Source organism: Mycteria americana, chromosome 7 (genome assembly GCF_035582795.1).
Source record: "Mycteria americana isolate JAX WOST 10 ecotype Jacksonville Zoo and Gardens chromosome 7, USCA_MyAme_1.0, whole genome shotgun sequence".
NCBI lineage: Eukaryota > Metazoa > Chordata > Aves > Ciconiiformes > Ciconiidae > Mycteria > Mycteria americana.
Genome location: NC_134371.1, coordinates 48,744,797 through 48,761,319, shown reverse-complemented (window position 1 = coordinate 48,761,319; position 16,523 = coordinate 48,744,797). Strand labels below are relative to the sequence as shown.

At 38.5% G+C, this 16,523-nt stretch overlaps 2 protein-coding genes across 3 annotated transcripts in view; one reads left to right on the top strand and one right to left on the bottom strand.

Moving 5' to 3' along the window:
• Window positions 1–16,523, bottom strand: part of FRRS1 (ferric chelate reductase 1) — a 72,277-nt gene that overhangs the window by 13,942 nt on the left and 41,812 nt on the right. The window lies entirely within an intron of this gene.
• PALMD (palmdelphin) overlaps window positions 1–16,523 on the top strand; it is a 29,167-nt gene that overhangs the window by 6,820 nt on the left and 5,824 nt on the right. Inside the window, exons 3-6 of the mRNA XM_075508294.1 lie at window positions 5,271–5,401; window positions 14,926–15,040; window positions 15,915–15,948; window positions 16,042–16,152. Coding sequence (XP_075364409.1) covers window positions 5,271–5,401; window positions 14,926–15,040; window positions 15,915–15,948; window positions 16,042–16,152 — 391 coding nt within the window. The remainder of the gene's footprint in view (window positions 1–5,270; window positions 5,402–14,925; window positions 15,041–15,914; window positions 15,949–16,041; window positions 16,153–16,523) is intronic.

Genomic DNA, 16,523 nt, shown 5'->3' with positions numbered 1-16,523 from the left:
TGCAGCACAATCATGAGGTCTAATTGCACTTTTTTCTGGAAAAAAAGCAGCTTATTTTTATTTGGCTATAGCCTTTTGTCAGCTTGTTTAATGACTCTTTGGTAAAATAATGCTGTTTCTTTGTATATTAAAAAAAAAAAAAAAAAAAGCATAAATGCTGCAAATATTGTCCTGAAATATGGCCTGGTAAACTCAGGATTACAAAGTCCAAATACTAAGAAACCAAAAGATCCACCTCTGTAGACACTTGAAATTGCAGCAATTTCTATCCAACACCACCACTCTTTAAATGTCTATTGCAGTTCGGCAGTACATGTCAGTTACGGAGATGAGACGAAATCTGTGCTTCTAGAAATATGCAAGACTTGGTATTTTACATACCCTTTTAATCATGTCAGTGAATACACAGTTGCAAGAAAGATATGTTGAATGCAATACCAGGAGTGAGGTGTGTCTCCTTGAGCAAATGTGGGATAAGCATATTTAAAACAGACTCCTCTTCAAAATAGACACCTGACCTGGGGTTTCACCCACCCTCTTCTTTTGTGTCAAGCCAAAAAAATTAGAAGTTATGATAAACTAGTTCATTGTGCCAGGCATGCCAATGCAAAAGTCACCCATGCTTAGGTTTTATTGGAAGGTAGTGACCATAAGAACAGGCTTGACCAATTGTGTAATGTCTTGCCTAAAAGATAGGGGAACTTCCAGGGATCTTTTCCAAGTCCTGGAACTAATGAGAGGCAAACATGTGACTGTCTTTCTCCATCTTAGTACACAGTTACATGGAGTACTGCAATTTATGTTTCAAGTTTCCATGCCTGTAAATTCAGAATGACTCTTTTGCCCTTCTTTTAAGAAGGATAAACTGATCTCTGTTCTAGACAACCAGCTAATCCTCACTACTGCTGTGTGCAGAGTCCTAGGGCAGTTTCCTTACAGATTTAGTACGTGCATTCAGCTAACATTAATAGGTACCACGGAGTTAAAAAGAAAACAAAAACCCACCTTGCCCTTATTCTGAAGATGTTTTATGGAATTTTACAGAAGCTAAAACACTCCTGGAAAAATATTACTGAAATGTTCTTTTCCTTTGGAAGAGGACATAAGATGTGATTTGTTTGCCTGTTCTATGAAAAATCATACAGATATTATACAGAAAAGTTTTAAAATTAAAATCAGTCATATTGCATATGAGGCGAATCAAGGATCTGTAGAGGAAATTATTCACTTGGCAAAGAGGGATGAAGCATACATTTAAAAATATATGTATATGTATGGTGTATAAATACATAGGTATAATTAGCTATTTGGAGCACCCAAAATGGAGACTACTTTTTCCAACTGAGTACTAAGACAAGCACCTAATATCAGATGCAACATTACTATATGAACATCCTCTGCTTGATGCCCTAGAAGCTTTGTCCTTTAACAAACATTTATGCTTCAGACTAATTCAGGTATTTCAATGGAGTCAAACACCACAAAAATCTAGTGCAGAAATCACTTTAAAACAGATTTAGATTTTTAAAATGTTTAGGCACTTCTGTAAATTTTATTGAGGGCTCATTTCCCTAGCAAGTCAGCTTGATTTCACTCATTTATACTCCTGCCAGTTATGCATGGTGAAATCTAGAGCTCCATGACCTATTCAACATAACTCACACCTGTCCCTTAGGAAACTATTGCAGGTTAGTAAATCTCACTGTCATATAGATGTTCCTGTTAGCTGGATATCACTATCCTGTTCCTCATTTTGTCCTTCATTCCTATTTATAACCCTTAGCAACAGGTTTATTAAAAGGTTGTTGTTTTGGTTTGGGGGGCTGGGGGGGTGTTGGTGGGGGTTTTTTTCTAAAACTTCCTTGTTGTAAATAGGAATCTCTGCTCCAGTTTTCCAATGACTTTTTTTGCTGTCCCCAAGCTAACTTCTTACTAGAAAGAGACAGGTGAGGTATTATAACAGGTCTTAGTTATCCAGTAGAACCATACTGGAAAAGGAATATTGATTCCCTATATGTGCGCCTCTACCACATGAAGTAGGGGACATGCAAGCAAATACAGACACCTGTGTGGATAGGGCTTGATGGACCTGCAAGGGGTAATGGGGACTGCTAGTGAGGGTACAAGGGAAATTTCATCCTCAGGTAATTCTAGATGCACTAGCAACTAATTTTTCCTCCTACCTGGAATCCTTCTCACTGAGGCAACAAGGGAAAGGACCAGACAGAGTTGCTTGAAAAGCATAGTCAGCACTGATTTGCATGTACTTTCCAAGAGCTTTTCTAGTTTAGCTTATTAAGTTTTTGGTTTCTGACATGCCTGAACTCCATTAGTGCTACCTTGTAGGTGCTGGCCGCACACCTCCTTATTCCAGGAGTTAACAGTGTTGAACTACACTTTCTGTGAAAACTGCCGAAAGGATTTATGCCTCCCCCAACATGCCATAAGGGGCATGGGAGCACAAGACCCACAAACTCAAAACACCTGTGCCTTCCAGGGAAGGATGAATCTTTCAGCATTAGTCCAGCCTTGTTAAGGATTACAGTGGAATTATACCTGGAGCACACATAGAACATTTATTCACAGAATTTGCAGAATATTGTCACAGTACTCCTGATGTGACCATTAACTTACAAAAGAAAGCAATTGCTTTCCAGCACTCTGGCCATTCCCAGGGTCTTATCACATCACAAGGTATAAGTATCCCTTTCTCTTAACATACTGAGCCTAATGCAAAATGAAAGTGCTTTCATATAAGTGCTAACACATGCACAACCTAGTACTGAGCTAGAGATGCTTTACAGTGGAAGGAAATGCTAGACAGCAGAAAGAACCCGACAGCCCCAAAGCACTTCTCCTGCACTGGCTTGTGCCGATGCCTCAGTGAAGCAGCCTTGAAACTGTCTGTTGTTCAAAGGCAGTTTCCAAACTATGCAGTATGTCATTCTTCCAAAAGTGGCTAATTAAATTAAAAAGATTACATGGCATTTAGTTGGGAGCAGGAGCAAACTATTCTAGGAAAAGGCAAAAATAACACTATTGTGTTATGTCTGTATTTAGGGAGTTTGTTTTCTTGGGCCTAACCCTATACCTACATGAAGCTTTTGTAGATTTCAGTGGGCGTTATCGGTTTCTGAGGTCTACAGTGCCAGCCCCACTGTAATTCTCCCAAGGAACTGCAGATTTTTTTTTTGGAGACAGCAATGCTAGACTAATTTAGTTCCAGCCAGGATTAAAATCTCACTTTTCTAGGATCCCTACTTACCAATAAAATCTAAACAGCTTGATTGAAAGGGAATTAATAACTGTGTTCCCTCCAACTTGAGAAAACAGTATTTTGTGGTCGATAAGAGTTATGCCAACACCAGATTACATGCATCTACAAGATCAGGTAAAAACATTCTATTAAAATATGCGTTTATTTCATCTAAGACACAACTGCCAGGAAGTGCTGCCAAGTGATTCTACATCCAGAGTCAAGGCTCAGACATCAGTCTTGAGCGGCCCTTGTTTTCCACAGATTTCCTAGGATCCAGTGTCAAGAGAAAGAATACTGTCCCGCAGGGCTAAGGCAACTGTAAACATTGCTCCTACCTTAAAAAAAAAAAAAAAACCAAACCCAAACAAACACCAAACCAAAACAAAACCAAAAACACAAAAAACAAAACCAAAAAAAAAACCCCACAAAAAAAAAAGTACCACGGAGTGCCACAGAATTCCCAACAAGCCCGTTTTAGCCACAGTTTCTATTACATCATGTATGTCACACATCAAGCAAGTTGAAAATTGCATTTAACTGCAATCAGGTCCTATATGCATCCTTCTCCATCAGTTGGGCCTCAGTAATAACCTCGTGTAAAGTATACAGTAAACAGAAAAGTGTAGGAAGCAACAGTTTAAGCGACTCAACACACAGGATGCAGGCAGGGATTCCAACAGCCGCTGCAAGCAGCACTGAGATTAATGCAGCCTTCTCACCAGTGCTGGGCACGGCTCTGCCTCAAAGCTGCAATAGTCAAAATCCGAATTAATCTTCATCCACATCCTACAATCATCGAAACTATATAGGGAAAAAAAACAAAAAGAAAACCTAACATGGAAATCAGACAGCTCAAGGAATCTAAATTACAAATGGAGAATTCATGGTTAATTAAAAACCTTATATGCGTGCTTTTTTTCCTCTTGAAAGAGTTTTTCTAAGGATGCCTGACTCCCACTTCTTCCCCAAGGCAGCAACTGGATTTATATTCCTGAGTTAGACTGAAGGGAGTAAAAAGAACACAAGAAAGTTTGCATGGTTTACAACCTCTAACCTGCACATATGAACTTATCTCCATGATTTTTTTTTCCCACCAGGAATATTTTAGAGAGCTCTGATGACTTTCAGATGCCACCATTCATATTGTAAAGCAGATGTAGGAAGCAATCAGTGTGTACAGATGTATTTTTCAAAACTTGAAAACGCAGCTGAGAGATCTGCTCACCTGTACCCATGCAATACACCCATTTATAAGCCACTATTGTACAGAAAGAAGTCCACAGGCACTAGACAGGTCAGGACCTAAATATGTAAGCCCTGGATTACCCCTACAACAGCAGTTCTAAATACATAGCAGGTCTGCTGAAACACTAACCAGACATCAGCAACCCATGCTCCACCTTTCCAGTCCCACTCTTACCCCACACATCCTCACCAGATGAAATGCAAGTTCACTACCATAATTACCCAAGTTCCTTATAAACTCCAGAGGTAGCATTGCATCACTAACTCCCTAGAGATCTCTTCCCCCTATACAACCTTATTTACAGAAACGTTTCACCTTTTATACCCCCTCCCAGAATTTATGCAATGCCATGACCCCAGAAATCAGGTTATTGAAATAAAACTATGGCACTTCTGACTGGGGCCTTTTGCACAAGTCTGTAATATGTACGCTTTGATACAACTGTTTTGCTTTATTGAAGACAAACACACCACTGGATCCATTTATAAATATTAATCTGTTACAGGTAGCAACTGACATCCTCTACCTATTTGTTGGGTGGACTAATAAAATGGGACATTGACTTAAAGCCAAACTCATTAAGAACAATCTCAAAACACTAATGTTTTTTAGTATTTCTTTCAGTGGCACTCACCATTGTCAGGGCTTTATGCTAGATATAGCACAAGGATGTGGATCATGCCTATGGCATCAAGACAAATACAGTAAATGAATGAATAGCCTAACTTTTAAAGTACACTTATTGTCTGTATTTTTCCCCATCAGAAAAAGGCCTTGCGAGAAAAATGGCTCTTGGATGGCCTTAGTTCTCTCGCTCCAAAAGAGCAAGAAGAAATGCAAAAGCAGAATCGGGAGGACCAACAACGGACTCATGAGCTGGAACAAGAAATTTTCAGGTAGGGTAGTACCCCTGCCCTTCTGTCTGGGTTAAAATGGTCCCTTAAAAGTCCTACCTTATTTTGCAGAAGATTAAAATGTCAGCAAGGGCTAAACATATGCAGTTTGATACACAGAGTAAAGCAGTCTTTGTTATATTTTCTGGTTAGCTGGAATTAGAGAATACACAATGCAAGCTTCCATACTGTGAATTTATCAAACTGCACACTAAGTATCTTGCAGAGTATTCGCTTCTCTAATTCCAGATACCCTTTTCATGCTATACTCAATAGATGTAAGCCACAGTATATGGGTTTTGCTCCGAGATAGCAATTGTTGAATTAGAATTTCAAAATAACAGTAAATAGTTTTAAGAGTTCTTCAGTTTCACTAGGCCCTGCGCAGTCTTTAATATCTGACTTCTGAGTTATTGTAACACAGCACTTCAGAACAGTACAAGCTGCCTAGCCCCATTAGTATCACTTGCTTTACTTTCACTTATCTTCCATGCTGGTTTGTCCTCAATTTATTCCCAGAAGCCTGTTATAGCAAAGGCCTTTTTCTACCTTTTATTAGAGATGTTCCCACAAATCTCATTGCCTAGTGCCTCCCTACCACATATGGCTAACATCAAACTGCATACACAGTCTCATATATGACTCCTTTATTTACTATGGAAGTGATTCTAGGGTGCTTATTAGCTGCAGTTAGCCTTTCCCAAATACCACAGAGCTCTGTACACAATCAGCTCCTTCCCTGGGTCCAGGCATACTGACTGGTACTACTCATTAGCACCCACAGAAAAGATGAAGTGTTCCTGTTTCTTTAGATGCTGGAAAGTTTTATCATCCTTTTTGGAGGCTTCTTCCTCTATTTCAGTTCAATAGCATCTTCCTCCGTACTCTCCTCTTCCTCCACTGTCCTCCTACACACACTCTTTTGGCAAAGTTGTCACCAAGATTACCTCCTCCGATTATCTCCCACCCACTTCCCTCCTTACTCCATCTCTCTGACACAAACAATAATTCTCTTGGCTGACAGGCAGCAGCCTAGTGCTAGTTTGTTCTATAATTATGGTGACTTCTTGCTTGAAAGCGCTTTTCTCAGCAGAACAGCTTTTCACACACCTCTGTGGCATTCTTTGTTGCAGTGCTAGGAGGTAGACAGTATGCTCTAAAAACATCCCAGCAGGTTGTGATTATGAAAACATGCAAGAGGGGTCCCTATGACAGTGTGATCACCAGGAAAGAGCCATGAGGGGAAGGACTGGCTCAGGAGCAACAGGGAAGTTGCATTGAGCAAGTAGCTCCCCACCAGCCCACTGGAAGTTCAGCCCTTCTCCAAGCACTGGGAGGGTAGACTAGGTTTGCAAAGTCCTGTTGACTAGGAGTAAGAGCTGGAGGTTTAGCCGATATCTCCTTTATGCCCTAAGAAATTTGGTGATGGGAGATTTTGAAAAGTTTGTTTGTTTTTTTTTTTAAGTCTCAGAACCAAGTCAAGAACTGGATTTGGTGTGTGGCTATGCTGGGGGAAGGATGCTTTTATTCTCCTGACATAACCTACATCTACACTGTTTCAAATTCATTTGACGACACCCAAGTAAAGAACAAGCAATGCTGTTATAGTGGAGATCTGTGAATGTCTGTGCCACTAAAAAGGAAAGCTACTGAACTCTTGACATACTGAATGCCTTAAAAACAGTGAAATATTTTAGCAGGAAGAATACTGTATCTCCAGCATATAAATCTAGTCTGTCACCTCATAACATACCTTTAGGGTTCTCTGCACCTGAGTCATTGTAATTGAGCTGTCTCACAGCAACACTGGCAGTGGGTCCCTCCTGTCCTATCCCTGGGAAGACCTGGAATGCAGGATTAGGATTTAAGAACCCTCCTACAACACTAATTCAGAGATTTCAGCAAATAGGGTTGATTATTCACATACGTAATATAATTTCCTTGTCTCACAGAATCCTGGGTTTGTAACTACAGCTGTAGAGTGTTTTGATAACTGTTTTTGTAATTATTGTCCTGAATTTGTCATCAGCTCAGTGGCCTTAATTTTTATTTCCTCAGAGACCAAAACCGAACACACATAGTGAGCTTTACTTTTCTGAATATAGCCATATATATATTTTTTTAGCATGACTAGAATTTATCACTATTACAAATAGTAAAACAGTAATCCAACTGGAGCTTCAAACCCAAAAGACTCCTTTAATTCATGTAGGTAAATTAGCATCACAGAGGAATATTCCCTCTGCTTTAATTCGAGATTGGATCCAAAAGTTGACAAGGGGTTATAAATTTCAAAGTTTATCTGAATTAGAACCTTCCAGGTCTTTTAAAAGATGCCCATAGGCATTTAAAGGAAGATTTCTAAATGCATTTGTGCTTTATGGAAGGAGAAGTGAAAGTGCCAAACCCATCATTTGCCCCTGATTGCTTTCTTAAATCACAACATGGATCCTGGAGTAACATCTCAGCCCGTCTCTATTTTTTGATAATTACAAGGACTAGATGCAGATACACTGTGAATGGGAAGACCGCACATTTAGTACTGCATCACATGTCCAAGAGCACACATATTATACCGAACAAGGCAGAAATTCCTCGGCTTGTACACTTGACATATGCCTGAGCCTGTAACAGCCTAACTATAGAAATATGCCTAGTACCTTCCCACTAGAATTTTTGCCAGAGACTTGGTTCACATGTCAGCATGTACAAAAAAAAATTCATTTTAGAATTCCTTTCCCATGTAGGTGGGATGCAGGGATAACAGGTTTGTTTTGTTGTGTTGTTTTTGGTTTTGGTGGGATTTTTAGTGGTGGTCTTGGTAGCGTTAGGTTTACGGTTGGACTCGATCTTAAAGGTCTTTTCCAACCTATACGATTCTGTGATTCTGTGGGGTTTTTTGTTTGTTTGTTTGTTTGGGGTTTTTTTAATAGTTTCTACTTATATGCCTGCATTTAGGAGACATGTATTAGGTATGAATTCTTTTCCTACATAGTTCCAGATTCAGTTAATTACAAGTAATGTTTGTATATCTAAAATGGCTGATGACCAGCAATTTAAATGCTGAAGAAAATGAAATTAAATAAGTTTACTTGCAACTGTAAGCACTACAGTGGAAAAACTGCAATAACTGTTTGATTGCAGTTGCTGGCCTTTCTCCTTTTATTAAAAATATTATTCTTTTTCCAACAATATAAGGCTATTTGTTTTACTACACTTCCTTAACAGAACCTGCGAATGGTTCCTCTTTTATTTTTATATATGCTGCTCTTTCATGGCAATTGATTTTTTTCATGGTGAACTAAGTATTTCCACAGCCATTTGTTGTTAATACAAGTGTTACCAACTAAATTTTCCTGTCTGTGACCTTCTCCTGGGAAGCTCCACCAAATTGCTTCCTCCTTAAAATGATTCCCACTTCTCGATGTACATCTGAAATACTTCAAATTTATTTGTAGTGAAATGAATCAGACAAATTACATCAGCATAAAATGAAAAGATTAACTGACAAAGAAAGTATAACACAAAATGACACGCTGCCTTCACTCTTACAATAACAACTTCACAGGTATAATGCATCCTAGAAATAAAAATCAGTACAGAAATGCTCCTAATTACATTCCTGAGCCACTCTGAATTAAGAGGACTTAATTCACCATTGCTGAAGTTCTAAAGACAATTTAGACGTTTGTAAGGCCTTGATATCAAAAGAAATATTTTCATTACTGATATACTTACTCTCATAACCAAACAATCTACACGCCTTAGAGTCTTTGGCAGCTTTTATTTTCACGATACACAGAGGACTCAGACAAGGACATTTGATTTTACAGATGGAGAATGGAGGCAGAAGAATATACCTGGAGTCATGTGGGAACTTCCCTCTGAACTAGGAATTTAAGCAGGTTTAGTCACATCAAGCATCTTTTGCTATAAATTATACTTCCTACCACTCCTCAATAGCTGTCTAGCAAAGGCCTCTAGAAAAACATCCATGCTGCCTTCCAGATGTCATTACATTTTGTTTAGACATACCCAGCCCAGTTTCAAACCAGCCAGCAGCGATACAGAAACCTAGTAATACAGAGTTCAGTATGAATAAAGTCCACTAAAAAGCACAAAATATGCACCATACAGTACTTGTACAGTGCTTTTGCTATGGCATAGATAGCACCCAAGCTAACAAAAGCTTGCGTGACTACATATATGTGAAGTCATACCTTTGACCTGCCCTGTAAATCAAAGATTGCTAAACTGGTCATGTAGACACATCATGCAGAAGCAGTAAGATATATTATTGAGAAGCTCAGTAGAATTCTTTCTTCTGGGCATCTGATTATTAAACATCACTTGATTCAGATAGATTCTGTCCACTCCAATGATTATTCTGCGTGGGTTTTATCATCAGTTAAAAAATCTGAATCACTTTAAAGACTTTTTGAATACCCTTGGACCAGTCTTTGTTTCTTTCTGCTGAGATGACAATTGCAATTGTAGGCAGATTATTTCCAGTAGTGGCATGGGCCTGTCCATCACCCTCCTAAATGGGACTTCTGTTTTGAAACATTCTTTACTCGGGTGTCAAATAGAGCTAGTGTATGTCTGCTAATCAGTTTGGATTTGAGCATTTTTTGATAAAAGGGAGAGTTCCATTCTTTGTATCAGCAACAAAACAGTGAATAGCGAGTGGCCTGAACCACCTTGCAGACAAACAGCTGAATGCTCTGGTTACAGACAAAAACAGCATTTACATTATCTGTCCTATTCACCCTCTTTACATGTTAGAAGTTACAGTGAGCCAAGTGAGCATGTCTTTGGTCAGGGTACAAGCTGAATGACAAATTAGGAGTCCCATTTTCTCTTTTGAGCAAATAGCACTCATTCTTGATGGAGTTAGTTGCTAAACAACATACTTAAAAATGCACAAATAACATCACAGTTAACTAAGGTCTATTCAATGGTTTGTAATGTGATACGTGAAGGCAGGCTAAGGCTACATGGACTCCAGAGCTGCTAAAGCATTTGACTCACCTCAAAACATGTGAGGACTTGCTAAACTGCTTTTTCCTCTCAGTCCAGTATTCACCAGGGTGGTATCCTCCTATCTGCTTTTCATTCTTAAGCCGTTTATTTTTCTTCTGGGGTGGCAGTGTTGCCAACCCAAGCAGATTAGCCGGTGGCCAGCAGCAGTCAGGTATGCTCTGTAGAATTTCTTAATTCAGCTACTACTTTGGCAGAGAAACCTCCAATTTAGTATCAGCTTCTAAGGTTCCTTCTTTCATCCACACCTCCATACTAGTTATTTTCCTCTCTCAAATAATGAACACTACTCAAGGGAGAAGGACAAATATCCAAAGGATTGATTTAATACAGTAGCTATGTCATACTTCCATTTATCTACAAAACACAGCAGCACTATCAAAAGATAGTTTCTTATAATTGCTAGTGTAGTTGCTAGACCCTTTCAAGACAAATACAAACTGTGATGTAACTTCATAAAAATTTATTTGATTTAGAAGTTTCTAAAGACACACCAGAAAGATTCTGGCCTAACTCTTCAACTGCACAAAGTCGAAAGAACTTTGATTTCTTTGAACTATATATATTGCATCTTTTAAAAGTTTCTGTTCAACAAATTCCAGCATGCACACTCACAACATCCTCTGAAAATGAACCATCAAATCTATGTCTATATGCAAGTATGAGTGCAAAAGAGATACTGAAGGTCTAGATGCAATTCCCATTACATCGGTATGAGAATTTTTCCCTAACCCCACTGAGCACTGAATCAGTCCTCTTAATTACCATATGAAGTGGGTGTTGGTATGGGTGTGAGAGCATATATAAACTTAAATAATACTTTTCTTGATCTCTCAGATAACTATATGGGGTTTGTCGTCTTTGATTTATTGGGGGTTGTGTTTTATCTTTCTCTCTCCGCCCCCCCCCCCCCCCCCCTTTTTTTAAATACCTTTCCAGGATTCTTCCTCCTCTTCTTCCACCTATGTGTCTAGGAGTGTTTAGAGTCCAGACTGAAGTAAACCCATAGTAAAGGTTAACGATTCTTCAGTTCATTATGCTTCTGTGAGCTTTTAATGATTCATTTTCACCTTATTTGTTGGTGAAACAAATAAGGCTTGGCTTGTTTCACCTTAACACTGAGATCAAGCCTCAAGTAAAAATACAACATTTCAATATATTAAACAAATACTATTCTGTAAGAAGTGCAGAAATATGGCACATGGTCATTGCATTAATTTCTTCTATAGCCGTCCAAGAATATTCATCCCCCTCATTATAAAATTTTATATTTTAGCACTATAATCAGTACCTTTGAGCAGGCTCCTAAGGGCATCTTGCAGAGCTCAGGTCCAAAGAGTTAACTGCTTTTAAATATTCTTTTTAGCTTTTATTTTCATCCTGAATGCATTTTTCTTCCCATCTCAGTTCTGAGGTCTGTGATACCTTTGTGTTTCAAAAAAGAGGGTATTCTCACAAATAAAAGTCCACATAGTATCTTATTATTGTAGCTCTACAAATCTGAGTTTAAATAGGGCAAGAGCCACAGTGTTATTCAGACTCCTCAAGCAGTCACACAGAAGGAGATAAATAATCCTTCTCTGCCAGCCTGCATTCAACTTTTCTGGTCTGCTTACTTTAAAGGGAGGACAGATTTATATTATTAATGTTGACTTTGGGGTAATATTGTGGATCCTAGCACATTCTATAGAATAAGTCAAAACATAAAACAATTTTTTCTATAGGGTTATAGGCCATCATTACTCTATTTGTAACTTTGGCTCAGATCATCAAGTTGTAACTCTATTCTGACTGATCTCAGCAACTACTAAGATCAGTTGCCATTGCCCTAAGTCTACAGTCATCAATTTCTGACATGGATTCAAAAACAATGGAAGACACATTTCACTCAAATATGGAAGGTTTTGAAATTTGCTTTTGTTTTTTTTCTTTAAGTTAAAAGAAGTTCTTCCAAAAACAATCCCAAAAAGAAAAGGCAGATGAACCAGGAGACTGAAGCTATATGGCACTCACCTAGAGCATGAGCAATCCAGTTCAAGTCCCAGTTCAGAGTTAAATCTGGACTTGATTCTAGATCTTCATGGGGAAGTGACTTCCCAACTACTAGGCTAATAAGGCAAATTTCTATCTAAAACCCAACAAATATGCGCTTATACAGAAAGGAACAGTCTTGACTAGAAAGAAGAAAAAAAAAAAATAGGATACAGCACACCTGCTTAAGTCACTGCCTTAGTCACCAGAGAAAAGAATTTGACTGAGATACTTTACCGTAGAGGTGTGCTTTAACCAGGCATAGCTTTCTCCCTCTCTCACGTACACAGAGATTAGATATTTTACCCTGGATCTTTCTGTCTAGAAGCATTTTGTCAAACATCTTAGCGCTAAGAAAATAAAAACTGTAATTAGGAAGAAGATGCCTTAAACATTGTACTCAGCTTTAACACGCAAGAAACCATATAACATAGATGTAACATATGACAAAAAGGGGAGGGAAACGGAGCTGTGACCCCTTTTAAATAATGTACAAACCTACAGCAGAAGTCAATAGCCCAAAAGAAATTTTGACTGCTGAGCTTCAATCTCCCTTTTACATAACTATAAAGGATTTTTAAGAAAATAGTTAGCCCATCAGCCAAATCTTAAATGGCAAGATACTTCTGGTTTGCACTGCTAAAATCTGACAGAGGTAAGTCAATTGCTGAATATCCTGTTGTCTTAGAGAATATCCAAAGTTAGTATATTTGGTATTCATAAGAGGTAGGCTTGTAGTCTTTGTAAAACAAAGCTCTCACTGACTAGACCTGAATACAATCAAGGCAGCTCCTCCTCTAATAAATACACCCTTAAAAATTGTTTCTTAGTGTTGGAAGTCTCACCTAATGGCAATCTTAGAAAGTGATTCCTATTAGCACTTGATGCGACACGTATCACACCTATGTGAACTACCCAGTTTTCTCTTGTAAATTCATTGGTAATAATTGTGAGGATATTACTTGAGCAAACACTGCAAACGTTAACCTTCCTAGCTGCTTGTCCTAGGTGCATTGAATCAAGATGTCTTACATGATTGCTGTTCTGCTGAGAAGGAATGCGTTCCAGAAACAAAATTTCAGCACTTTTGCCAGAGAATTAAGGACACAAAATGCCAATGAGTGACTAAGAAGGACACGTGTATGTCTGTAAAAACCTTAGTACACAGTCCCAAAGAGGAGCCCTTAAAACTTACTAGTATTTTTGAGTCTGTAGCTACACAAGCTCTGGTCTAGTCTATCAGGAACACTACAATAGCACCCACCTCACATCAGCAATATCTTGCATTTTTAATCAAGAGTTTTTCCCCTGAAGAATCGAGCTTCAGGCTGTCAGTCAAGCACTGTTACACCTGTTTTACCAAAACAAAGAATTCTGAAATCCCAGAACCCACGTTCACACATGCAAAACCATGGAGAACTGTCTTGGCATCTTGGAGCTGAACATGCGCACACACCCCCCTCAGAAAGCCCCTTCATCATCCTGGGTGTTTGTAAATTCTTCGTTCTCAATCCCAGACAGACTGGAAAACAACAAAGCTTCAGACTTCAGTCTCTTGAGCATCCTTCCGCTATGCAGGTTGCTTAGTTTTCAAAATCTACACAATTACGAAGTTATCACTTCATAAAAGTAGCCTGCAAAGCACATCACTATTATGATGTCTAGCTGTATTCATTTTCATATTAGAAAATTAATTAAGAGCTGTTTTATATACAAAATGTACTTACAAATGCCATTATTATTTTATCAAAAAAATGATACCTGTTCCACCCCTCAGAAACACGAATGCAATTCGATTTCCATTGATAGAGGTGGTTCTTCTGGAATTGTAGCTTCTAGTTGTAGATTGACTAGAACTTTCCTCCGCAGGGGATCCTCCTGAATACAGTTTGGCTACATATATTAAAATCTAGCGTATGGGGTGATGTACTCTAGCCCTTTAAGTACTACCAGTTACAAGAACATTCTTTCGACTTTCTTACAACAAAAGAATTTGCTTCTTTTCATCATGTGTACAAGTACACATACAAAATTAAGAGACAAATAAAGTTATAACCCTGGTGTCTGTATACTAGATTCCTACATCTTAATTACAAGGGAGTAATCACATTTCTTGAGACAATGTTGGAGAGAAAATTTGCTTAGAGATGAGGAAATGCTGTGGGGGCCTATATTCCTTATCTATTCCCTCCTGAAACATAAGTTAATTTCAGCCACTGTTTTCAAAGTAGGCTCAGAAGGAATCTATGGCAGGTACTTTTTTTTTTTTTTTTTGAATGAGAATACTATTTCACAGTATTTCCTGATGCATGTGAAATTATAAGCTGATCTCATATTAGAGCAAAAATTTGTCAGGGTAAGTAGAACCAGCCCCACTGCTGTCCACATTCACAATGTATTCAATCTGCAATGTTGCTCTCTGCCTGGTATTAAATCAAAGGGAATTGTGATTGCAGACTGGAGAAGGAAATTGAGACTCTGGAAAGAGAGGAAATGAAAGTCTCAGCTAAGGAAGAAGCAATTTTAAAGAAACTTAAGTCTATTGAGAAAACAACAGAAGACATCATAAAGGTTAGTGCCAAATTACTCCAAAAGTACAACTCGTTCATCATAACAACCATGGAAAGGGGAACTAGCTGGATCCTGTGAGTGGTCATGAACTTTAGACAAAAGTGACAGTAGTTCAAATACAAGAGGGGTCAAGACATTACACTGTTCAAGTGCCCAAATGTCTCCATTTGCTTGTTTATGGGGGTGGGGGAGCAATTCCTATCATTACTCATCTATAGCACATCTCAAAAAAATAGCACTGCCACTGATACCAACCAGCAACTTTGCATCTCAGCCAGAAATAGACATAACAGGTACAGAGGCTGATGTATTCATACTCCTTCAGGTGATGTGCCCAGCTAAACTGCATCATGCTTTCCCCCAAGTCCCTGAAAGTTATGGTAAAACATGACTTAATATTATCAGTCATTAGTTTTTTGTCAAAAAGTCATTTTGATATTTGAAAATAATCTTAAACTGTCTCAAAAATATAGTGATGAAACTAAACTTCAGTTCTCCAGTTGTTCTTACACACACACACTCCCTCTCTAAAGATACACGGGGAGATAACCATAACTGGAAAGCCAAAGTAAAGCCTTTGAAAATCTTTGAAGCCAACCAGCTTGGGCCACAGTGTGAGGCTGTGTCACTGATTAACACTTTGTAATGTCCTGTCCTTCCCTGTGTCACTTGGAATCACATTGGCAAAAAAAGACCAGAAAAATTTCACTTTCTCCCTTGCCATGCTCCAACTAAGCAAGTTCCACTTTAAGTCCCTTCTCACTATGAAGCCATGCATACAAAAAGTTAAAACTATCAGGTAAAGCAAAGCACTGTCTAGTTAACATCTTAAAACTGACTAATCACTTTTATTCTAAATGGTTCTCTTTTCTAGTCTGTGAAGACTGAAAAAGCAGGAGTTGAAAAAGGTATGTTTAGTCAAAAAAAAAAAAAAACTTAAAAAGGTTCTTGTAGAAGTCAGTGAAAACATACTAAATGCTTTGTGGATCTTCTTTATTCAGAGGCAGCAGACTACATATACGCCAGCATACCTGACCTTCCCAAGTATTTCAGGCCTTCCGCACTGAAAAGTACAGCACATGCTACCACCGATGATGAAGAAAAGAGAAAAGGTACTGCTTATTTGTAACTCCAAAGGGTGTCCACATGTGCAAAGACTTCCTATAAATTGGATCTAATACACTTTAAGGGAAGGACAAACATTATAGATATGGGACAATGTTGTTCCCATTTAAGCTGTGTTATGTTATCAAGCAAGGTCATCAAAACTGAGAGGTGGGACACTGGTGTTAAGGTATGTGCCATTAAGAATAAGGATCAAGTGTTTTCAACACTGACACTTCTTTCCAGCACTTTGTTCCTCTACCTGGTGTAACTTTAAGTAGTTCCTCTCTTCATATCATACATTTCACATTTTCTATCTGTACTTACACCCACTGGGCAGCCAGCAGTAGTCTGGTTATTTCCCAACTACTGCAAAGCC